The following is a 24,437-nucleotide window of genomic DNA, read 5'->3' as shown; positions in this document are numbered from 1 at the left end:
CTAGAGGCCAGGGATCGGCACCAGAGCAGGACAATGACGGGACCAGGGGCCCACAGGACACCCTCGGATGAGCCACAGGCAGTGTGCCTCCGCCCTCTCTCACCTTCCTGGCTGGCCAGGCTCCCACCCCTGCCTGGAACTGCCAGGATAAACTCTCTTATTTATGTGTGTGGGAGGGAGGTGTGTACGCCACAGCGAGTGTACGGCCATCAGAAGACCCTTCCGGCTTTACCTGAGATCTGAGATCAAACTCGGGTTGCCAGGCCGGCAGGCCAAGGGCCTGGACCTGCTGATCCCTCTCACCTGCCCCACATGCCCAGCTTTGTACCTCTGTTCTGGGGGTCGGGACTCAACCCCTCATGGTTTGTGCAGCAAGCACGGCACTGGCCACGCCATCTCTCCCGCCCCACTCACCCTTCCGACATCCTGCTGCTTCCTGCTGCTTCATTCGGTGTGCGGGTGTGAACGCACTCCATTAGTCCGGATATCTGACACTGTCTCTCTCTCACAAATTTCTCCAACCTCACATTTTTGCCTTGAAGCCACTGCACCCCCCCCCCCTGCCCTGCCGGGTAGGTTACCCTCTTATTCCACCTTTCCCCTCCGCTGCTCCTCACGCCTCTCCTCTGCACTCCACAGTCCCACGCTCTCTGCAGCTGTGTCTTCCTTTGATTCTCGTTCTGCTCGTTTCTGACTCCATGACTGTATTTCACTTCCAGATTTCTATTTGATTCTTCGTCAGCCCTACCTCTTCCGTGTGGTTCTGGGGTGGTGGGCTGGATGTCCTGTGACCGGGCTACTGTAGACTGTCATCTGTCTCACCTGCTGGCCTTCAGGGTGGTTCCCTTCCTGCTGTGGAATATGTTTCTCTGCTGTGGGCTTCCGTGAATTCCACCGGCCCACACAAAACTTCTCAACTGGGCCTGCCTTCCCTCATAGTGGAGGTGGGACAGATGTGGGCCCCGTACCAAAACCTGATAGAGCCCTGGGATCCCAATTCTATGTGAGTGACCTTCTACTCCCAGTCTTGACTATCTCTGGGCCAGAAAGAAGCTAGGATTCTGTAATTCATATATTCATTTTTTGTTGTTGTTGTTGTTTTGGTTTTTTGAGACAGGTTTTCCTCTGTGTAGCTTTTTGCCTTTCCTGGATCTCACTCTGTAGACCAGGCTGGCCTCGAACTCACAGAGATCTACCTGCCTCTGCCTCCCGAGTGCTGGGATTAAAGACATGCGCCACCACCGCCCGGTTATTCATATTTTTAATAAATAATAGTTTATTGAATGCCCTACAAGGGAGCAGGGGGCTGGGTTGTAGCCAGAGCATACCTGGATCCTGTAGTTCACCCCAAAGACAAGACTGGCAGTAGAGGTATACATACCCGTCATCCCTTCACTCAGGAGACTGAGACAGGAGGATCACAAATTATAGGCCAGTCAGAGCTACAGAATAAAACCCCGTCTGCAAACCAGAGAGGAAGGGGCGGCTCCACTGGCAAACCGCCTGTGGTACAAGAATGAGGACCACAGTTTGGATCCCAAGCACTTATGTTAAAAAAACAAAAGCCATGTGCGGCTGTGCATGGATCTACAGCCCAGCACTGGAGAGGTGGGGGGGACTGGAGGAGCCCTAGGATTTGCCGGCCAGCCAGTTTAGTGAGCTCCGGTTCAGTGAGGGATCCTGCCTCAAAACCCAAGATGAAGTGTGATTGAGGAAGACAGCGATATCGACCTCTGGACTTCAAATGCACATGCATCTGTGTGCACAGACACGAGCGCGTACTCACAGACGTCTAAAAGAGAAAATAAAGCCGGGTGTGGTGGAGTACGCACACCTCTGATCCCAGCACTCAGGAGGCAAAGCCAGGTGGATCTCCACGTGTAGATACAACCCAGCCAGAGCTACATAGTGAGAACCTGTCTCAAAAAACCAACCAAACAAAATAGAAATAATAATAATAATAAAGTAGAAAGAAGGCTGGAGGGCAGGGGGAAGGAAGGTGAAGTAGAAATGGAATCCCCTGTCACTGGAAAGCAGGAATATATGCATGCGTACAGTGCCTAGCTGGTGTGTGGTTCGAGATCTCCTGCACCGTGATGAAGGCGCCAAAGCAATGCACACTCCAGAACTTCAGCACAGGGAGACACCCTGAGGACCTCTAAAACTTCAGCACCCTGGGGAGACGGAACTGCTTGTGGTTTTTCCTGTGCATTTTTCTGTATTTGCTAATGTTTTTTACATCGATCGTGTGCAAATCAGGAGAAACAACAAACATTTTCCAATTATGTTGGCTGAGTTATTCTCTGTCAGGCATGAGGAAGCCCAGCACACAAACATCACCCTGGCTGACCGGGCAGACACTGGAGCGGCGGACACTTTGGGAACACAGCTGGCCTGCAGATGGGGAGTGGGTCCTGTTTTCTCGGGAGCGGGAGTGAGAAATGTCAGGTTTCCATGGCAGTGAGGACAGCTGGCTGGCCACCAGCTCCTCCGCAGACCTGACCCCGGGCTGGGGAAAAAGACAGAGAGGTACTTAAGCTTGGGCAGAGGCCAGTGAGGGCCTGCCTACTCGCTCTGAGTGGGACTAGTGGGGTGACCACCTCAAAAAGCTCCGGGAGAAAGAGAGAAAGGTGACACACAGGCAGATGAGACCTGTCTCATCAAACATTAACGCTCACAGGCCTGGGATGTGGCCTGGTTGGTGAGATGGACGCCTAGTATGCTCAAGGTCCCAGGTGCCCTTGCCTGCACTGCATAAACCAGGCCTGGTGGTACATGCCTTAGACCCCAACACTCCAGAGGCAGGGAGGGGAGAATTGTGAGTACTAGACCATCAAGTCCCCATCTTTTTTTTTTAAAAAAAAAATGAACTCCATGATCCAAATAGTTAAAATAGAAAAGGGTGATGTTGCAGGCACAGAGAAATCCATCTTACTTGTTCATGGGTTTGCGGGGGATCGATCACACAGCCACTGGGAAGAATAGTGTGCTCCTAAAAACTAAATACACTTTGCGCTGTACTACCTAGCAACTACACCCTGGCACTAACCCATAGAAACAAAAGCCTGTGATCACAGACACTTATGTCAGTTTTAGTCACAAAAGCAAGGCTCCCAGACGCCCTTGGCTCTGCAGGCGGGTGAGGGCTGTGGGGATTAGCTGTATCTTGACTGGTGGTTATGGGTGTCAGCATGTGCACTAAGATCACACGGGAACACGCTCACAGAGACCCGTGAGGCACACCAAACTCCTGAAGCCCGAGCAAGCTCTGCAGGCTGCCCAGTCAGCTGCTCAGGCTCCATCACTGTGGACCGCGACAAAGGCACCGGCTGTCTCTGCAGGAAACTGGGTGAAGGGTACTTGGGACTGCCTTCTACGCAGTTTTGCAACCTCCTAAGAATCTGCCAGTATCTGGGAGGAGGGGGAATCTCTTTTTTGGGAAAAGGAGGGCAAGACCCTGAATGTCACCACCCTCCCTGCTCCCATGCCATGTCACTGCCAGAATGGCATGCTAGGTCCCAACACAGGAGTTACACAGTTTTTCAACAGCCACTTCTGCCCATGGGCAATGACCCAAGTCATCCTGGGTTGGGCCAGCTCCACGGTGTGAAGGCAATGGTAGACAGGTTGCACAGACACTAGCTTCCTGAGGCCAGATCTTCCCTTGAATGTCCCAGACATCGTCAGCCTATGACATGCCAGCACACGTCCCTGTCCTTGGCCTCCACCAGAACTCAAACAGTGTGCCAAGCTCCTCTGGGTTTCCAAACAAGATTCCTTTATCTTGGTTTGTACTCACTTAACCCAGGAGCTGCCACTGGGAGATCAGTCGGCAGCCTCCCCGGGAGACACTAGAGGGAGGCCAGGGGACTGATGATACACAGGCCCCGGATGGCAGCCTGTCTCCTGTGGGCTAGGGAGGTGTGCCTGATCGCAGGAGTACACAGACTCTAAACAAACCACCCTCTTGGTGTTCAGTCCCATCCAAGTGGCTGTGACACTGTTCGAAGCCCCACTCAGACCCTCCAGGGAGCCCTCTGCAGAGCAGTGTCCATGGCAACCTTCACCACAGCAGTGACACACAGCCCTCATTCCTTCCCACTCCAAGCCAGCAGTCAGTCCTGTCAAGCTGGGAGAGATGTAGCCATATTTCTACTTGGCCACACACACAGGCTGGGCCATCCTTTCCTCCAAGTGCAAACACTGGGCTGTCCACAATTAAGGATCCAAGGATCCTATAGGGCCAGGACTAGTGAGTGCTCTGTCATAGCAGAGCTGGGTACAGGCATGGGCAAAGATACCTGGCTTTAGAGGGCTCCACACCTGGGGCCTCAGAAACATGAACCACAGCCCCTGGCCAGATGTAGCCACCAGTCTGCTATGGTGGTTAGAGCAGGTACATGGTAGAGAACCTGCCTAGAATCCCCCAGTGAGGGGCTGGGGTGTGGCTCAGTGGTAGAGCCCCTGCCTAGAATCCCCCAGTGAGGGGCTGGGGTGTGGCTCAGTGGTAGAGCCCCTGCCTAGAATCCCCAGTGAGGGGCTGTGGTGTGACTCACTATAGAATACTTTTCTAGCATGCACTAGAGTTCAATCCCCAGTACGATACAAATAAAATAAAATAAGATAATAATAACTGGTCAGTTGTTATGGTGCACACCTTTAATCCCAGCACTCGGGAGGCAGAGGCAGGTGGATCTCTGTAAGTTCCAGGACAGCCTGGGCTTTTACACAAAGAAACCCTGTCTTGAAAAACTAAAAACAAAAAACAAACAAACAAACAGACAAAACAAAAAAACAGTAAATAAATAAAAAGCTAATTTATGAATGGACAATAATTGTGAAAATGCTCACAAAATGCTAACTAAATCACAAAGAGAAAACGCACACTTTTTTTGTTGTTGCTGTTAACAGTTTTGGACTTCTTGGTTTTTTTTTTTTTTTCCTTCTTTGGAATTTTCTGTTTGGGGGTTGGTTTTTGTATGATATGTGTGTGTGTGTGTGTGTGTGTGTGCGTGTGCGTGTGCGTGTGTGTGTGTACTCGTGCAAACCTATATTCTTTTGTTTGTTTAGGTTTGGTTTTTGTTTTTTTTTTTTCTAGACAGGGTTTTTCTGTGTAGCTTTGGTGCCTTTCCTGGAACTCACTCTGTAGCCCAGGCTGGCCTTGAACTCACAGAGATCTGCCTGCCTCTGCCTCCTGAGTGCTGGGATTAAAGGCACGTGCCACCACCACCCGGCTCAAACCTATGTTCTTGTAGCTTGGTTTTTATTTGCTTTTATTTTTAACATTTGTTATTATTTTTTCAGAATTATACTTACATCCACTCAATGCACTCCTGATTCCACTCCTCCCCCCGACCCTCCCTCCCAACCTCATGACCTTTTTCTTTATGACTGCCACACAGATACACATATATGCATACATAAATACATCCCGCTGGGTCAGTCCACTTAGTGTTGCGCACATGTGTTTAGGGACAATCACTTGGACTATAACTCTAACTGGATTATTAGGGGGCTCACTGTGGAGACCGATTCTCCCTTGAGACGGGGTCTCATGTAATCCAGGGTGGCCTCCAGCTTGCTATGTAGCCAAGGATAGCCTTGATTTTCTGATCCCCCTGCCTCTTCCTCCTGAGTGCTGCTAGGATTACAGGCTTGCACCACCCTTGGTTTATGCCATGATGGGGATGGAACCCAGGGCTTTGTGTACACTAAGGAAGTATTCTGTAACCCAAGCCAAACGGCGTCCTTTAATAGACCTGTGCTTCTCAACTGAGCATCAGTAACCATGTTCGTAGCCAACCAAGATGGCTCCAGCCTGTAATCCCAGCAACTGGGAGGCTAACACAGGAGACTGCCGGAATCAACAACAAAATAAACAGTCAGGTAGCAAGATAAGGGCACACCCACAGGAGGGCCTGTCACTGAAAACACTCCCAGCAGGGGCTGCCACTCAGAGCCCCACTCCTCCTGCTGGGCACACTGTGGCACTGTTTCTCTCTCGTGGGTTCCCACAACATGATGCCACAAGCCTAGTGCTGGGATCTCCTGGAGAGATGAAGTGCAGGGAGACTCACGGTGACACCCACAGCCTGTTCCCCAGACCCCAGCTAGGTGCATGTGTAAACAAACGTGTGGATCGACCCTGCAGAGCAGGCGCAGAGCCACTGAGGACAGAACACTTAACAGAGGACGGTGCGGCCAGGGAGCGGAGCAGGGAGACAAGACCTCCCACAGCAAACGGCCCGAGGAACCCACACAGTCTGGTGTGGAGAGTGAGGATGACTCAGACCCTAAGTCACATTAGTCCAAAGGCTAGCAATGCGATTCGGCTCCTGGCCACTATCTAGTCAGTCACTCCCCTAAGACAAGTGGTGTGGCTCCCAGGCACTGTTATGAAGGCCAGCACCACTCACCCCACAGTTGAGTGTCCAGCCACAGAACCCAGACCCGACAGTCCCTGTCTTACCACGGCCATGAAGGGTTTGGGCAGTTTCCAGGCCATAAAGTTCCCAAGTCCTTCTGGATGGCTTCCTAAGCAACCACAGGCTGCATGCCCACATGATGCACGTGACTTTCTAAAGGGCCACAGCCCAGCGACAAAGCCAGCTGCGCTGGTGGCTTCCACACAGCCTGAGCCCTACCTGGCAGGGCCACCATGGATAACGAGACAGGTGCCCCGGGGACCCGGCTGCCACTGGCTGGTCAGCCGTACACATATTCTGTGTGGTGCGTGTGCGCATGAGTTCCGACTCCATCAATTGTAATAAAGTTCGCTCCCTGCTGCGCCTAAGGCTTTTCCTGACTTTTAAGTCTTTGATGGGCAGGGGAAGCAGGACTCAGTCAAGACTCCCCAGACGGTAAACGCGCGTTCCACACAGCGAATATTTTACCATCTCCCTTGCCCGCGCTGCAGCATACTCTCAAAAATAAATAAATAGAGAAACAGATAAACAAACAAATAAGTAAATAAATGGTAAAGTAGGCTCTGTTCTTTTCTCCAGTGACTGGTCACTATGCCTTGAGCCTGACCAGTCCTGGTGGGGGACAGTCTGGTCTCCACATCTGAGCTGCCGCCACGAGCCTTCACCGGCGTTCACAGTGGGATGGCAGGGAGGGAAGGTGACATCTTCCGAGACACAGCCACCTCCTGGCTTGTCCCGGCTCAAATGGCTGCCCGGCAAGTCAGTGTGGCCCAACCTGGGATCCAGCCAACCCTCCCGAGTACAAGCGGTACTACCTACAGCTCCATCTGCAGCTCTCCGCTGTAAGAAGTCTGTCCTGTCGGGAAGGACTAAGGCAGAGACTGGGGTTCAGGCTCCAGGGAGCACTTCCTACAGCAGACAAGGACAAGAGGCCTGGGGTCCAGGGCATCGTTAAGTGTAGGGAACTGCTGTGAACTCCAGCTCCCACCGAGTCTGCTGCCTGTGGGAATCCAGGAAGAGGGAGGCAACCGGGCCGGAGCCCTCCTCAACCCAGCACTCAGGAAGCAGTAGGAACTCATCCTGAGAGGCCCAGTAGGGTGTTTGAACTCTCTCCCTAGGCAGGGGCGTCACACCCCCCAGCCACTTCTCCAGGGCCTCAGGGTCAGGGCAGGTCGCAAGCAGGGGCTGGGGCAAGGTGCCCACACACTCCAGACCTCGGCACCAGGACCCAGTGGGCCATGGCCCAAGCAGGCAGCAGCTCCACAGGGCCCAGAGCCCCGAGTGGAACTGGAGCTCCATGGAAACCGCTCCCCAAGGGGCAATGAAGTTCCCAGCACTTGGGGACACTTGGGCGGTTCTGGCTCAGGCACAGAGCGCTGAGCTGTGGGAAGTGGCCGTGCAGGCCCTGGGAGCTCCCCACATGGACGCCTCTGGGAGGAGAATGCAGCAGCCCAAGTAGGGACAGGGGCTTCTTCCTCCCTGAGTCCAGAGGTTCACTGGAGCCCTGGGGGACAGGACGGGACCAGCACAGTACTTTTCCATGAGTTCCTAGGTGATGGGACTGCCCAGCTGCAGGCCTTGCGGCCCATCCTTCTTGAAGGCTTAGCTTCAGCTCTCCCTATTTTATCTTTAAAAAAATATGCCCGACACATCCTTCTGACAATTTCCCAGGAGAGCTGAAGAAATGTTTTTATCCACAAAGATCAGCATTCGTAGGCAGAGAAAGGCCTCATTCTGTATGCTACACTGGCTTCCAGAAACATGAGGAGGAGATCTAAGGACCCAGTCCCCAAGCTGCAGTCCTAAGTCACAGTGGCCACAGTGCCTGCCAGCTGAGGACCACACCCTAGACTCTCATTTCCTTTCAGCAGCAGTGTGGCTGACAACCTGTTGGCCAGTCCCCTGCTGGCCAGGCCACCGGAACGTCACTGCCATAGGCAGGCCAGTGCACCTGGGCCTCCTCCGAAGACCCATGGAACAGCCCAGAGCTCCACCTCCCGACACCTGCAGCCACCAGGAAAGCAAACACCAGCCTACGGCTCTCCTGGGAATTCGCGGCTCTGAATCAGACCAAGACGTAGCGTAAGAAAGACTAGAAAACACGCCCAGATGGCTTCCTGCTTTCTTCAGAGAGAGAGAGAGAGAGAGAGAGAGAGAGAGAGAGAGAGAGAGGCAGCGAGTCCTCTCAAACATCAGGTTCCCTGCAAGTGTGTGGGCTACGGGAGGAGGGGGCGTTGGGAGCCCGAGGTGGGGCTGTGTGGTTGAGCTGCTGCTTTAGCATGGGAAAGGCCCTGGGTTCCACCCCCAGCACAGTGGAATAGAAAACTTCTTGTCAGGACACCTAGAATCCCAGCACTCAGGAGGCAGAGGCAATGGGATCGCAAATTTGAGGCCTTCCCGAGCTATATAGCGAGAGAACAAAGTCCCGCGAAGCCCAGCCACACCATGCCATGTACGTCTGATCAGCCTTTATTCCGTGTTAACTGACAAACCGTGTCTGGAGGGCAGTTAAGCACCTATTTTAAAGGTGAATTACTGTCAGTGACAGAGTTTAACACCCAGAACATTGCAGGTAAGAAAAAGATTTGAAATGTTAAAATTTAAATGTATCTGTGGCCAGCAATATAGCCTAGTAGGTAAAGGAGCTTGCTGCCAAGCCTGACGACCTGGGTTCAACCCCATGTTGGTGGAAGGAGACGGCTGAACTCCACGAGTTGTCCTCTGATCTTAACACAAGCACCATGAAGGTGCAACACATGAATACATAAATAAATGTAAAAAGTTACAATTCAGTGTATCTGCATGCCCATGGCAGATACATGTTATAGGGTGAAAAACAAACCCACACAACATTAGCATGGCTTGTACCCTCTCTCGGGGAGTATTAAAATCAACCGCTCGGGCCACTAAGATGGCTCAGTGGTAAAGGTGATTGATCACCACCAAGGCTGCTAAGCTGAGTTTGGCTCTTGGAACCCACACTGTGGAAGGAGAGAACTGACTCCTCAAAGTTGTCTTTCGACCTCCAGACAGGCACCCTGAGGTGCAAGAGTCCACACATGAGTAAACAGACATGATTAATTTTTTTCCCTCATAAAACATGAAGGATTCTGTTTGTTTTCTGGTGCTGGGGTAAAGGCAGGGTCTCCACATGCTAGGCAAGTGCTCTACCACCGAGCCATGGCCTGGCCCCTAGACTTGAGTTTTTAGACATAAGCACCTGGACCACACCCTACGCACACATCCAGGAGAGACGTTCCGGGAGTACAACCAGGAGGCCCCGCTCTCCCAGGAGGCCTTTCGCCTGGCCAGGCTGGTCCCTCACAGTCCACAGCAAACACCACCACGCAGCAGCCAAGTTCCCGTCTCATAACTGCTCCAGTGAGCACCAAGCACGCCCGTGTGTGGCTGCTCCGCCCAGAGTCGTTTACCTCGGGGCTGGCCGCTGCCTCCTGGCCTGGCCTGGCCTCTGATGCCCGCAGCGTCTCTTCTGCTGGTCTCATCTTTTGCTTTTTAGCCTTCTTCTCTGTCCCTTCGGGGCCTCTTCTCTTATGTTTCACCATCCTGGAAGAGACGACACAGGCCGGTCAACGCCAGGAAGGAAGAGCCTTGTGCTACAAAGTGCTGTGCCGCTAAACGGAGTGGATGGGACACTTGGGACACTTCCCGATTATAACATAAAGGGAGGCTTAAATAAAACACGCTAACCAGGGCCACGGCTGCTGATAAAGTACTTCCTGGGCAGTCGTGAGGACTTAAGCTTGAGACCCAGAATACACAAGAAGAAAAAAAAAGTCAGGCACAGCGGTGTACACCTGCAAAGCCCGCACCGGGGACCCCTTAGGCTTGCTGGCTAGCCAGCCTAACGGAACTGGTGAGCTCCAGGCTTAGTGAGAGACTGTGTCTCAAAACATAAGACGGAGAGCGATAAGATGCCTCATGGTCCTATCGCCTGCAAACACACGTGCTCACATGTACACACACATATGTACACACAACATGTATGCACACATGTGCATACACACATGAACATGCACACGCATATAAAATGAGAAACACATAAAAGTTAAAAGAAGGTCAAAGCACATGCTTGCCACTGTGGCTCATCATGGCCACTGTCTTCCAGGAGTTCCCCTTTAACCGGATGTTACTCCATAGATTACACCACCTGGATAGCTAACTTTTTTTTTCCCTTTGATTTTGAAACAGGGTTTTACTAAAGGACTCAGGCTGGCCTCTTGAGCTCACTCTCCAGCCCAGGCAGGGCTTGAACGTATGACCCTACAGCCTCCACCCTGATGGCAGGCCTGGACCACAAAGTCTGAGGTGGTATTTCTAACTCAACACTGGCTCTTGAGACTAAGAGTAACAGCTGGGCACAATTGGAAGGCAGAGGCAGGGGGATCTCGGGGAGTTCTAGGCTAGCCTGGTTTACATAGGGAGTTCAGAACAGCCAGTACTATGTAGATAGACCCCTATCTCAAAGAAAGAAAAAGAGGAAGGGAGGGAGGAGGGAGGGAGGGAGAGAGAGGGAGGGAGAGAGAGAGAGAGAGAGAGAGAGAGAGAGAGAGAGAGAGAGAGAGAGAGAGAAGGAAAAAGAAGAAGAAGAGAAGGAAAAAGATTAAGAACACGACCGTCTTCACTGACTGTCATCAGGTTCAGACATCTGCCTGTTGCTTAACCAGTACATATTAGGGGACAGTTTCCTTTTCTCCAAATCTAGGCTAAGACACACCCCTACACAAGCTGTGACCAGTACTATGCCCCATCCATGGTGGAGAGGCTGAAAGACCCTGAGGGGCCTGGGGTGTTCTCCTCCAAGCTGGTGCAGAGCCCCGAGCCATTCAGAAGGACTGAATGAGGCCAGATTTGAGACACTGAGACAAATCTAATCATAAGGTCTATCTCGTCACACAGCAGGAAAAAACACGAACATAAAACCAACTTGCAAGGCGGGGATGGTGGCGCGGGTCTGTTATTGCAGCTGGGGGCTGAGACAGGAGGAAGGTCACAAGTTTCAGGACAGCCTAAACTACACAGAAAGAACCTGCCTCTCTGGACACGTCTGTAATCCCAGCACTCAGGAGGCAGAAATAGGAAGAGCATAAGACACTCAAGGTTGGCCTGGAACACACGAGAACAGTAACAACAACAAAAAAGATGACTATAGGGCTGGAGATCAACTCAGTGGCTAATACGAAATGTCCCGGGTTCAATCCCTAGCACAAAATAGAAAAGGAAAGAAAGAGGAAGAGGATAGGCGTAGAGGGAAAAATGGGAGCGATCTAGAAGGCATGAACACCCCCCAGAGAACAAATCTGCAGTCATATAACTGTGAGGCAGGGCCTCGAGCATGTGTGTGAACCTGCAGCCCAGGTGGGCGGGCATCAGGACATCCCCGTCCCTACTGGGGCTGTCACTGACTATGGCTCATGGAAAGAATATTACTATTCTAGAATCAGGAAACTCCAAGCTCTATATTTTCTTTTTAATTAAGCCTCCTCATTTAAAAAAAAAAAAAATATTTGAAGCCAGAGGCTACAGATTTCAATTAACAGTATAATAAGAAATCGTAAAAGGAGAGACTGTTGACACAGGGACACTGAAAATAGGGGTGGTGACACCAGCCAATTACCTCGTTAGAGAAATAAGAAAAGTTCAGCAAATATTTACACACTGCTTAGGAGAGAAGCGAGGTCTGCGGTCACCCTGGAAGTTAGCATTAAAAAGTTAATCACGAAGTCTATTTGTGAACAAGAAGAAGAAAAAGATGGTTCTCCACCACAAGGTTCTAAGAGAGAGCAACTCGCAACTGAGGCACTGACTGTTTGTTCTAGAAAACATCTGCTTTGGTTCGGGGGTCAAGTGACTTTCAACAAGGGTGCTTAGACAATTCAAAGAGCAATCTACTCAGCAGAGCGAGAGGACAGCTGGAGAGGCACGGGAAAGGTGTGTATGAGCCTCACCCCACACACAGAACTAACTCAGGATGGACCGAACCCCACAGGCAAAGAACCCAACCTAATACACTTTCCTTCCTTCCTTCCTTTCTTTTTTTAAAACAGGGTCTCACAATGTAGACCAGGCTGACCCTGAACTCACAGAGATCCAACTGCTTCTGCTTCTGCCTATGCCTCCTGAGAGTTGGAATTAAAGGCATACACCACTTTAACAGCCCAGACCTAAGATGGTTAGAATTTCCAGGGATGACCCTGGAGAAGACTGCAGTTTCTCAGATCAAATACCAATAACTAGACAGCCAAAGGAAAAACAAGCTGGACTACACCCTAACTACGAAGTTCTGTCCTTGGGCTGGACAGAGAGCTCAGTGGTTAAGAGCTCTTGCAGAAAACCCAAGTTCAGTTCCCAGAACCAATATCAGACAGCTCACAATTGCCTGTAACTCTAGCTAGATCCAGATCCAAGACCTCTGGACACACACACAATTAAAAATAAAATATAGGGGCCGGGCGGTGGTGGTGCACACCTTTAATCCCAGCACTCGGGAGGCAGAGTCGGGGGATCTCTGTGAGTTTGAGACCAGCCTGGTCTACAGAGCAAGATCCAGGACAGGCTCCAAATCTACAGAGAAACCCTGTCTCAAAAAAACAATAAATAAATGAATAAATAGACAGACAGATAGATAAGTAAAAACAGAATATAAAGGGGCTGGGAGATGATTCGGCAGTTAAGAGGACCTGGGTTCAATTCCAAGCACCCACGAGGTAGCTCACAACCCTAGTTCCAGGAGATCTGATGCGTTCTCTTCTGAGCTCCATGGGATCCTACACACACGGTACACATACATATATTCAGACACACACACACACACACACACACACACACACACACACACTAAATAAGTAAATAAGCAAATTTTTAAAAAATTAAAATAATAAAACAAATTTTAAAAGTTTCTAACAAGTGAAGAGTGCTAGCAAAACAGTAAAGACAACTGAAAGCGTGGAGGGCATGTCTGCCAATCACATGCCCAGCGAGAAATCTGTGCAGAGCCTAAGAACTCCTGAAACTCCACAATCAAAGAAATTTGGTGGGTGGGGCGGCAATATGGCTCAGTAGGTAGAAACACTTGCCACTGAGGCTGACAACCTGAGTTCCACCCCAGCCTAGCCTAACTGGTGAGTTCCAAGCCAGTGAGAGACCCTATCATGAAAAACAAGGCTTCTGGGAATACCATCTAAAGTTGACCACTGGCACACACATACACACACACACACATACGTACAAATGCACATATAAGCATATGCAGGCATGCACACACATGCATATACAGTCATATACATACAGGCATGCACACAAACACATATACATGCATGCATACACATATACAAACACAGACCACACGAATTTTGGAATGGGCAAAGGTCTTGAACAGACACTAAAAAACATGAGAAGATGCCAAACTTCACCAGTCATTTAGGAAATGGAAACCAGAGATGCTGCTTCATGCAGCAACTAACACAAGAAGCCCGGAGAAGACACAGTGGGTAAAAACCCTTGCTGCATAAGCCTGACGACCTGAGTTCGATTCCTAGGGCCTACATAAAAATCTGGGTGCCGTGGTGTGCATCTGTCATCTCACCTGGCTACGGTGAGATGGGAGGTAGAGTCGGGCACACACTGGGCAGCAGAAACCGGAAAGACTGCCTCAGCAAGGTCAAGGAAGGGAACAGACTCCCTGAAGTTGCCTCCATGGTACCCAAGACCACTAATACGTGATCTTCTCCGGTCTAGAACCGGGCCTCATAAATCTAGGATTCCTACTCTGTCCTCTGCTTGTCCCAAATCCTTGAGTGACGCCAACACATAAAAGGAACCCAAAGAATCTTTTTGCTTTTTTGAAACAGTCTCATTTGGCAGACAAGGTTGGACTGGAGCTGGTAGCAATTCTCCTGTCTCAGCCTCCTGCAGGCTGAGATTACGGCTGTATACCACCACACCCAACTTGTAAGGATGGATGAATGGAAGCTGGGTGCATGGATACATGGTGGGTGGGAGGATGAAGGATGTGGGTGAATGGGTGGGTGGGTGGGTAGATGGAGTAAGTGGGTAGAGGGGTGGATGGATGGATAAGTAGGTGGAGGGGTAGGCGAACGGGTGCATCCACAGGGGTAAAGGGGTAGGTGGGTGACTGGACGGATCTATGGGACCCACGTGGAGGACCGGGCATATATGCACGGCCGGGTCCAGGACGACGTCTCCCCAGAGGCTCTGACCACCCCCTGGCACCCGCCGACCACGCACCTGCAGCGCCCACTCTCGCACGGCTCGGCCACGCGCCTCCACCACCAGCTCTGCAGGTTCCGCGCGTCCCGCCCTCAGAAGAGCGGCGCTGTCCATTGGACGGAACCCGCGTCCGTCTTCCAGCCAGCCAATGGCCGCCGCACGGGAGGGAGCAAGCCCGGCGCAGGATACTGGCGTCATCTTTCGGAGCTGAGGGAGCAGACAGTTGCCGAGGCAACTCCTGGTGGCGTGGGCACGTGCGGCGGGGTTCAGGCCTCCGATGCTGGGCGGGGCAGGTGGAATGCCGCTCTGAGAATTCCAGCATGGTAAAGCTTGTAAATCTTAGGACAACCGAGCTTGGAGGCTCACGCCTGTTGTCTCAGCCCTAGGGAAGTTGAAGCAGGAGGATTAGAAGTTCAAGGCCACCTCCACAGCGTAGGAAGTTCGAAGCCAGCCTAAATTATATGAGACCCTGCTGTCGGGGAGCACGAAGAGATAGAGGCAGGAGAATCAGAAACTCAGGGTCATCCTGGGCTGTGTAATGAATTATGGATCTGGGATACATGGTCTCCAAAAACCAAAATAGGGCCAGTGAGATGGTTCAGATAGTAAAAGCGCTTGTTGTAAATCTTGACAACCTTAGTCTGATGCCCAGGACCCATAGGGCTGAAAGAAAGCCTTCTGTCCTCCAAACACAAACACACACACACACACACACACACACACACACACACACACACACAGAGAGAGAGAGAGAGAGGAGAGAGAGGAGGGAGGGAGGAGAGAGAGAGAGAGAGAGAGAGAGAGAGAGAGAGGGAGGGAGGAGAGAGAGAGAGAGAGAGAGAGAGAGAGAAATCTAAAGTGCCAGGATAGCTGGCCATGGTGTCACTGGCCTTTAATCCCAGCATTCAGGAGGCAGAGGCAAGTGGATCTCTATTACTATGATGCCAGCCTGGTCTGCATAATGAGTTCCCGGCCAACCAGGCTACATAGTGGACGCTTGTCTCAAAAGAAAAAGAGGGTGGTGGTAATATAATCAAAGCTGAAGCCCTTGCCAATGCCCTCAATTCCCTCCTCGGCACCGTAAATAATAACAATAGTAGTTCTTACAGTTTATGGGGGCCTGGTAGCATAGGGATGCATGATGTCTCAGAAAATCAAAAGGAAAAGAGAGGTGGGGGACTAGAGATACAGTTCAGTTGTTAAAGTGAAACTCACTGGGTTTCATCTCCAAAACCCACATTAAAAATAATAATAATAAAGCTGAGCATGTTGTCAATGCTGTAATCACAGCACTGGGGAGGAGGAGGATCCTGGAGCTCAGTGCCCAGAATGGAAGGAAGAGAGGGAAGAGAGGGGGCAAGATTGGTCCCATTCTGTGGAAACACAGTGGTGACGTAGCAGTAAGTGTGATGAGGTCAGTGAGCAGAGGGGAAATAAATCCTGCACACTCAGCCTGCTCTGCAAGCCATTTTCCCTGAGGGGTTATTTGATTCTATAAGAGAGCCCAAAAGCTGGAAACCCAAAAGAGATTTTGACAGATTTGGAAGACCAGATGCCAACACTGGGTCTTTGAGTGGGAGCAGAGAAGCAGGAGACAACCTGAGCCAGAGGTCAAGCCGCGTTGGCAGGGGCTGTGTGTGAAATACACCTAGGATTCACATCAGTTTCTGAAACTGCATTGGAGGATTTATTGCTAATACTGCTGGCCAAGTGAGAGGAGAAAGCTGATTCTTTGTGAGGCAGACTAGAAAGAGGGGAAATTATCAGGACATGAGCAAAGAAGGGAGCTCCCTCACCCGAGCATGGATGATGCCTATCCCCAGCTGACAAGCAAGAACAGCAGCACAGCTGGCATTTGCTGTGAAGGTGGCCAGCACAGAGGTAATACCCCTTCTACGTAAAGACATGTTATCTTAAAATAGCCAGGAACCAGGCGTAGGGCTGCAGTTGTATGGCCATGAGTGGAATCTCATTCTCCTATAGATCTTCTGGGAATCTTAGACAAGAACGTTAACTTCCTCTGCAGTAAAGATGCCCCAACATCCTGCATGCCTCAGAGCTGGAGTTTTACTGTGTTCAATAGTAACCCTGCCAGATGCCACTCAGGACCCACCCTGTGGATTTCCTTTAGGTTAACCCTTAGAGCAGTGGTTTTCAACCTGTGGGTCTCGACCCCCTTGGCAGTCAAACAACCTTTCACAAGGGTTGCCTAAGACCATCAGAAAACACAGATGCTTACATTATGATTCATAACAGTTGCAAAATTACAGTTGTGAAGTAGCAACGAAAATAATTTTGCGGTTGGGGGTCACCACAACAGAGGAACTGTAATAAAAGGGTCCTAGCATCAGGAAGGTTGAGAATGTCTGCCTTAGAGGGAAATAGCTTCAAACCCCACCAGGATGGTGTGTATGACTTATAAAGAAAAAGGAGAGACTCTTCCTTGAGAAGTCCACACCCGTGCTCTGTGGTCTCACTTTCTGCCTGACTACCTCATTCTCTTAAGATGCATGCTGCTGGGCAGTGGTGGAGAACACCTTTAATCCCAGCACTTGGGAGGCAGAGCCAGGCGGATCTCTGTGAGTTCCAGGCCAGCCTGGGCTACCAAGTGAGTTCCAGGAAAGGCACAAAGCTACACAGAGAAACCCTGTCTCGAAAAGCAAAAAAAAAAAAAAAAAAAAAAAAAAAAAAAAAGGAATGCCCAAACCGGGAGGTGGTGGCACACGCCTGTAATCCCAGCACTCGGGAGGCAGAGGCAGGTGGATCTCTGTGAGTTCGAGACCAGCCTGATCTACAGAGCTAGTCCAGGACCGGCTCCAAAGCTACAAAGAAACCCTGTCTTGAACCTCCCCCCACAAAAGATACATGCTAAGAATGTCATTGTGGAAGCCAGGCATGGTGGCACACACCTTTAATCACTTGCACATGGGAGACAGTGGCAGGAGAACCTTGGTGAGTTCCAGAGACCAGCCTGCTATACATAGCAAGTTCCAGGAAGTTGGGACAAGATAAAGACACCCTGTATTAAAAAAACAAAAACTGGGTGGGGGTGGCACACACCTTTAATCCCAGCACTCAGGAGGCAGAGCCAGGCGAATCTCTGTGAGTTCGAAGCCAGCCTGGTCTACGGAGTGAGATTTAGGACAGGAACCAAAACTACACAGAGAAACCCTGTCTCAGGGGAATAAATAGAAACAAAACAAAACAAAAAAAGAAACCAACAACAACAGATGTCATTGAGGGGAGCTGGAGAGATGGATCAGCATGTAAGAGCACTTGCTGTTCTCACAGAGGACTGAAGTTTGATTCCCAGCACCCACATGGGCTCACAACCATTCATAACTCCACTTCCAGGGATCTGTGTGGTTGATATATTGTGCACCCCAATAAACTTATTTGGGGTCAGAGAACAGAAGAGCCATAATATTAAACATAGAGGTTAGGCAGTGGTAGCACACACCTTTAATCCTGTCACTTGGGAGGCAGAGATCCATCCGGAACTCTGTGAGTTTAAAGCCACACTGGAAACAGCCAGGCATGGTGACTCACGCCTTTAATCCCAGGAAGTGATGGCAGAAAGCAGAAAGGTATATAAGGTGTGAGGACCAGGAACTAGAGCTGGTTAAGCTTTTAGGCTTTTGAGCAGCACAGTTCAGCTGAGACCCATTTGGATGAGGACACAGAGGCTTCCAGTCTGGGGAAACAGGATCAGCTGAGGAACTGGTGAGGCGAGGTAGCTGCGGCTTGTTCTGGTTCTCTGATCTTCCAGTTCACCCCAATACCTGGCTCCAGGTTTGTTTTTATTAATAAGACCTATTAAAGATTCCTGTTACAGATCTGGACCTTGTGACCTCCTTGGACAGCAGGCACGCATGTGGTACACATGCACACATGTAGGCAAAATATTCACAGACATAAATAAATCTAAACAAAAACATTTTCAAAAATGCCCCCCTCTTTTTTTTCTTTTGGTTTTTCAAGGGCTTCTCTGTGTATCCCTGGCTGTCCTGGAACTCACTCTGTATTCCATGCCTGCCTCTGCCTCCCCAGTGCTGAGGTTAAAGGTGTGTACCACACTGCCTGGCCCGTCTCTGTCTTGATCTGTCAGCTGTGCTGATCTGTGTATGCAGACACCTCCATTTCATCAGGTGTGATTAGGGCCTGCCACTCAGTCGGTGACAGCACACACAGTCAGCCCTATAAGCCATCAGGAAGCCACACACACTTCAGGGTCCCAACTTTATCTTTAAATTTTTTACATTTACATTTTAATGGTTTTATTAGCATATATTAATTTTAATAATGGGTCTCATGCCATTTTCAAACATGTATGTGAGGTATTTTGGTCCTATCCACCCCCTCTACTTTTTCTTGTCTTCTTTCCATTCCTTTTGACTCTCTCCCTCTTCCCCTTTCAACTTTCATGTATATATACTGGAGAAGGGCTCATGCCATGCAGGCTTCTCCGAACTGGCTGTGTAGTGGAGGATGGCCTTGGACTCCTGACCCTTCTGCCTCCACTTCCTAAGTGCTGGGGTTACACTGTGAACCCCCATACCCTATTCCTGTGGTGCCGGGAGTTGAACTCAGGGCTTCGTGCATGCTAGGTGAGCACTCTACCAAGCTTCGTTCCCAGCCCATCCAGGTGGCCCAACATCAATCACTTTACAGACCCTTCTTTTCCCACCTCCTACTTCTATACACATCCAGGGCCTTCTGAACTTTCTGTTCTGCTCTACCTGGCTATCTTTCACAAGTGTGTGTGTGTGTGTGTGTGTGTGTGTGTGTGTGTGTGTGTGTGTGTGTTGTGTGTTGTGTGTGTTCATGTACGTGTGCACATGTGTATGGAGGCCAGAGGTCTTCACTGGGTGTCCTCCTCTGTCACACTGCCATGTTATTTTTGAGAGGGGCTCTCACTGAACCTGGAGCTTACAGATTCATCAAGGCTAGCTCACCATTGAGCTCCAGTGATCCTCCTGTCTGTCTCTCCAATGCTCGAACTACAAAGGGAAACCATCATGCCTGGCATTAAAACACAACAACAACAAACAAACAATCATGGATTCTGAGAATACAAACTCAGGTCCTCAGCGGGCGGTGGTGGAGCACGCCTTTAAGGAGGCAGAGGCAGGCGGATCTCTGTGAGTTCAAGGCCAGCCTGGGCTACAGAGCAAGTTCCAGGACAGGCTCCAAAGCTACACAGAGAAACTCTGTCTCAAAAAAAAAAAAAAAAAAAAAAAAAAACAAGCAAATAAACAACAACAATAAAAACACCTCAGGTCCTCGTTCCCATTCAGCAAGCAATTTACCAACAGAGGCAGCCTCTGAACCACATTTCTTGTTATCTTAATGTAAACACTGACTTCCCTCCATCAGGAAGCAAGCTTGCTGCAGATATTTCTAACCAGGATCAGCCTCACTGGGTAAACTAAATTAGGGAAAGCAATGGATACTGTCAGGATGTTGGCTCATCCAAATATGCTTTCCATCGATCTGCATCTGCTTCTTTTCCCCTCCAGGCACTAAGTATCCCAGGCTAGCCTCAAACCGCAATCCTCCTGTCTCAGCCTCCTGGGCGCTGTGACCACAGGCGTATGCTGCCACACACTGCCTCTTGATCTCAGTCTGTGGAGCAGAATCTGGGCGTGTCTAAGTTACATGCCATAGAGGTCTTCTCTGGGCTTCACTAGGTTTAATACTAAGTGTTCTTCTGTCTTCATTGGCTGTATAAATGGTGTTTTCTCTCCTGGCTGCCGTTCATGAGCATAAAAGCTATTGATGGCTGGGCTGTTTTCTGTCCTACTCACTACCTTCTCTAATTGTTTTGAAGAGGGAACTGACGTTTATGATCTCAAGGAAATTCCATTTGTTCCTGCTCCACTGAGCGTGTGTTTCTTCGTGTGAGTATTGTGCGTTGATTTTGATTTGTTATGTTTGGTATGTATGATATCAATGTATTGAGGCAGAGTCGATGTCATTCACTCTATCACTGCTTAGTTTCTAGACACTCACATGTAGCTTGGCTACCTGAACTGTTATGCAGACAGGTCCAGGGATCTTTCCGTCTCTGCCTCCCCAGCCCTGGGCTTACAGATGTGTGCTGCCATATGGGTTTGGGGATCCAAATCAAGTCCTTATGCTTACACAGCCGACACTTCACCAACTAAACCACGTCTTCAGCCCCACATACTATCATCTTGATGTCCGAGACTAAACTACTGTTTCCCCTTTCCTCTGAGGCCATATTCTCTGAGCTCCATGTTGGCCCAATACCACCCTTCTTCTCTCCGTCTTCTGTCCCCTCCTTTCTCCCCTGTCTCTGATTTACTGTTCCATAGATTTTATCTATCTAAGGCTTGGTGTGGTGACTCGGGCTCATCATCCCAGCAGTGGGGAGGCTGAAGCAGGAGGATGGAGAATTCTCGGTCAGCCTGGACCATGTCGTAAGTAAGATCCTATCTCAAAACCACAGAACCACCATCGTTCTTTCTGCTATATAAGAAGCGGTTTTGGCCTGGCGGTGGTGGCGCACGCCTTTAATCCCAGCACTCAGGAGGTAGAGGCAGGCCTGGTCTACACAGAGTGAGTTCTAAGACAGCTAGAGCTACACAGTGAGATCCTGCCTAAAGAAAACAATTCCGGTTTTGTTTATTTGGTTTGTTTTACATTTGCTAATTCGCGTGTGATTGGCAAGTGTCACAGCATGTGTGTGGAGGTCAGAGGATCACTTACAAGATTTGGTTTTCTCCTCGCACCATGGGGGTCCTGGGGCTCAAACGACAGGGTCTTCGGCTTGGTGGGAAGCGCCTCTGCCCAGTGACCCATCTGGTCAGCCCGGTAGAAACACACGTTTAAACTGACCTCATTACTCTTCTGAAAACTCTAAAAATAAAAATCACTAATGAAGCTCCTCCAGGCTTGTAGCTTAACTAAATAAAGATCAGGAAATGTGATTCAGCTGTGGCCTTAGCCGCTGCGATGGCAACACGCAGGACTGCGGATCCAGCCCGACGACGCTTACACCCTCCAGGCCTCTCTCTAAGGCTCTCTGGCCCAAACGCAAACTGAATAAAACTGGCTTTTCTTTCTTTGTTCCCTCCTCTTCTTTGTTTGTTTATTGTGTGTATGCATGTGTACATTGTGTGGATGTGGACTCCAGAAGACAGCTTTCAGGAGTCAGTTCTCTCTCTCCATCACATGGGGCCCGGGGATTGAACTCAGGTTGTCAGGCTTAGCGGCAAGCGTCCTTACCCACTGAGCCATTTCATCTGCCTGCCCCCCACACCCCCCACACACTTGTTTTGTCCAGAAAGGACCTCATGTAGCCCAGGCTGGCCTCATCATCTCTGTATCTTAAACTTCTTGATCTTAAACTTCTTGCTGACCCTCCTGCTTCCTCGTGTGCTGGGATTACAGGTGTGCAACACACGCCCAGTGCCTGCAGTGCTCGGGATGGAACCCAGGGCTTCTTCAACGATACTCAACTTGCCACCAAGTGAGCACAACTCCAGCTAAAGCTGGCTTTTCTAATTTACACCCTGACTTAAAATGAGAGCCTGTGGGGCTGGAGAAATTGCTCAGTGGTTAGAGCACCAGCTGCTCTTCCAGAGGACCCGGGTTCCGTTCCCAGCAACCACATGGCAGCTCATGACTTGTTGTAGCTCCAGCTCCAGGGGATCTGATACATTTATACAGGCATACTTGCAGGCAAAACACCAATGCACATGAAATAAAAATAAATAAAATCATTAAAGTGGGAGTCTGTGAGTTTAGCATTCATCCCACAAGCTTCCTCCAAATTGTAGGATGCTACGGTTTTCATTTTTCTTCTTTGTTTTTGGGTTTTCGAGACAGGGTTTCTCTGTGTAACAGTCCTGGCTGTCCTAAAACTCACTTGTAGACCAAGCTGGCCTTGAACTCACAGAGATCCTCCTGCCTCTGCTTCCCAAGTGCTGGGATTAAAGGCATGCGCCTGCCCGCCTCGCCTGCCGCCGCCTCCGCCAGCCGGCCGCTCTGCCGCCGCACCAGGCCGCCCTGGCGCTTTTTTGCAAATCTTAGGCAGGTGCTCTACCACTGAGCCACACTCCAGCCTCTCACTGGGGAATTCTAGGCAGGTGCTCTACCACTGAGTCACACCCCAGCTCCTCTAGGATTAAAGGCATGTGCTCTACAGCTGATTCTAGGAAAGATCTATATTATTAAGTTATATCCCAACTCTCTTTTCACCTTTTTGAGGTGTTTGCTTTGTTTTTTGGCATAATCTCATGTAGCTCAGGCTGATTTCAGACTTGTTGTACAAGAGGATGACCCTAAACTTCTGATTCTCCTGCCCTGTGACCAGTTACTGGGGTGCCAGGGATCATGCATGCTGGACAGGCATTCTACACACTGAGCTACATTCCAGCCCTCTTGTTATTTCAAACATAATTTTTTAAAGATTTATTTTGAGCCCAGGTACAATGGTGCACTCTCAGCACTCAAGAGGTAGGGGCAGGGGTGGTGCGCACGCTTTCAGCACTCGGAGGCAGGCAGGAAGATCTCTGAGTTCAAGGCCAGTCTGGTCTACATAGAAATTTCCAGGACAGCCAAGGCTGCATATTGAGATCCTGTCTTAAAAAAAAAAATAAGACCAAGACCAAACCAAGAGAGAGAAGAGTTCAGCCAAATCTCTGTGATAGCAGTGAGTGGTGCACTGCTTTATCTTGACTGGGGCACAGTGCAGGCGATCTCTGAGTTGCATGCAGCTGGTCTACGACAATGAGGTGCAGGTTGCACCAGGCAGACCAAAGGTGATGGATACCGTCCAAAGACTGGAAGCCATAAGGCAGCATGTGTAGCTTTATCCCACCACAGATACTGGGAACTCACGGTAAGAGCAACAGAGCCCCTCACTGTGGAGGCATCTCTCCATCATCCTCCTTTTACTTTTTATTTTGAGACACAGTCTCTCTAAGTTTCATTGACCAGCCTTGAACTCAACCTGTAGCCCAGGCTAGCCTTGAGCTAGTCCTGCCCATAGGGAGGGGGAGGTAGAAGGATGGAATATACAAATGAAAACAAACAGCAAACAACCTCTCTGAACATCTAACAGCCAAGAGCCTGTCTCCTTGGTGATAGTGACTGTCAATTATTTTTTTATTTTATTTTAATTTTTATTTTTTGGTTTTTCCAAGACAGGGTTTCTGTCTAGCTCTGGCTATCCTGGAACTTGCTCTGTAGACGAGGCTGGCTTCGAACTCAGAGATCTTCCTGCCTCTGCCTCCCAAGTTCTAGGATTAAAGGCGTGTGCCACCACCTCCTGGCTATATTTTAATTATTAATTTATTGTGTGTGCCGGCACACACATGCATGCACCATGGCACCTGTGTGGAGGTCAGGGGACAATTTGCAGGAATTGTATGATGGCTGTTCTTGGTTATCAACTTGACTACATCTGGAGTTAACTAAAACCCCAAAATAAGGCACAGCTGTGAAGGATTTTAAATTCTGTGTGTGGGTGGGTGTCTGTGTGTGAGTATGTGCACATGAGTGCTGGTGTCCACAGAGGCCAGAGCCCTGGAGCTCATTGTGAGCTGTCTGCTGTGGGTGCCGGGGTCCAACTGAGGTCCTCTGGAGGAGCAGGATGTGCTCTTAACCACGGATCCGTCCCTCCCGCCCCTGTTCAGAAAGTCTTACACTGTTCCAGAGAAACGAAACAAGTCACTCCTTATCAGGACAAGAAGAACAGTCAGGTCGGCTTCCCCTCCCATACTCCCCTCAAGACCC

At 50.0% G+C, this 24,437-nt stretch overlaps 1 protein-coding gene across 1 annotated transcript in view; it reads right to left on the bottom strand.

Moving 5' to 3' along the window:
• C23H7orf50 (chromosome 23 C7orf50 homolog) overlaps nucleotides 1-14,790 on the bottom strand; it is a 107,872-nt gene extending 93,082 nt beyond the window's left edge. The window contains exons 1-2 of the mRNA XM_037198450.1: nucleotides 14,691-14,790; nucleotides 9,857-9,989 (exon numbers count right to left, since the gene is read on the bottom strand). Of these exons, the coding sequence (XP_037054345.1) occupies nucleotides 9,857-9,988 (132 nt within the window). The 5' untranslated portion in view covers nucleotide 9,989; nucleotides 14,691-14,790. The remainder of the gene's footprint in view (nucleotides 1-9,856; nucleotides 9,990-14,690) is intronic.
• Between the last annotated feature and the right edge of the window lie 9,647 nt (nucleotides 14,791-24,437).

This window comes from Peromyscus leucopus, chromosome 23, assembly GCF_004664715.2.
Source record: "Peromyscus leucopus breed LL Stock chromosome 23, UCI_PerLeu_2.1, whole genome shotgun sequence".
In the NCBI taxonomy this organism is placed as follows: Eukaryota; Metazoa; Chordata; class Mammalia; order Rodentia; family Cricetidae; genus Peromyscus; species Peromyscus leucopus.
Note: the sequence above shows the minus strand (reverse complement) of the source record. Positions and strands in the feature narration are given on the sequence as shown.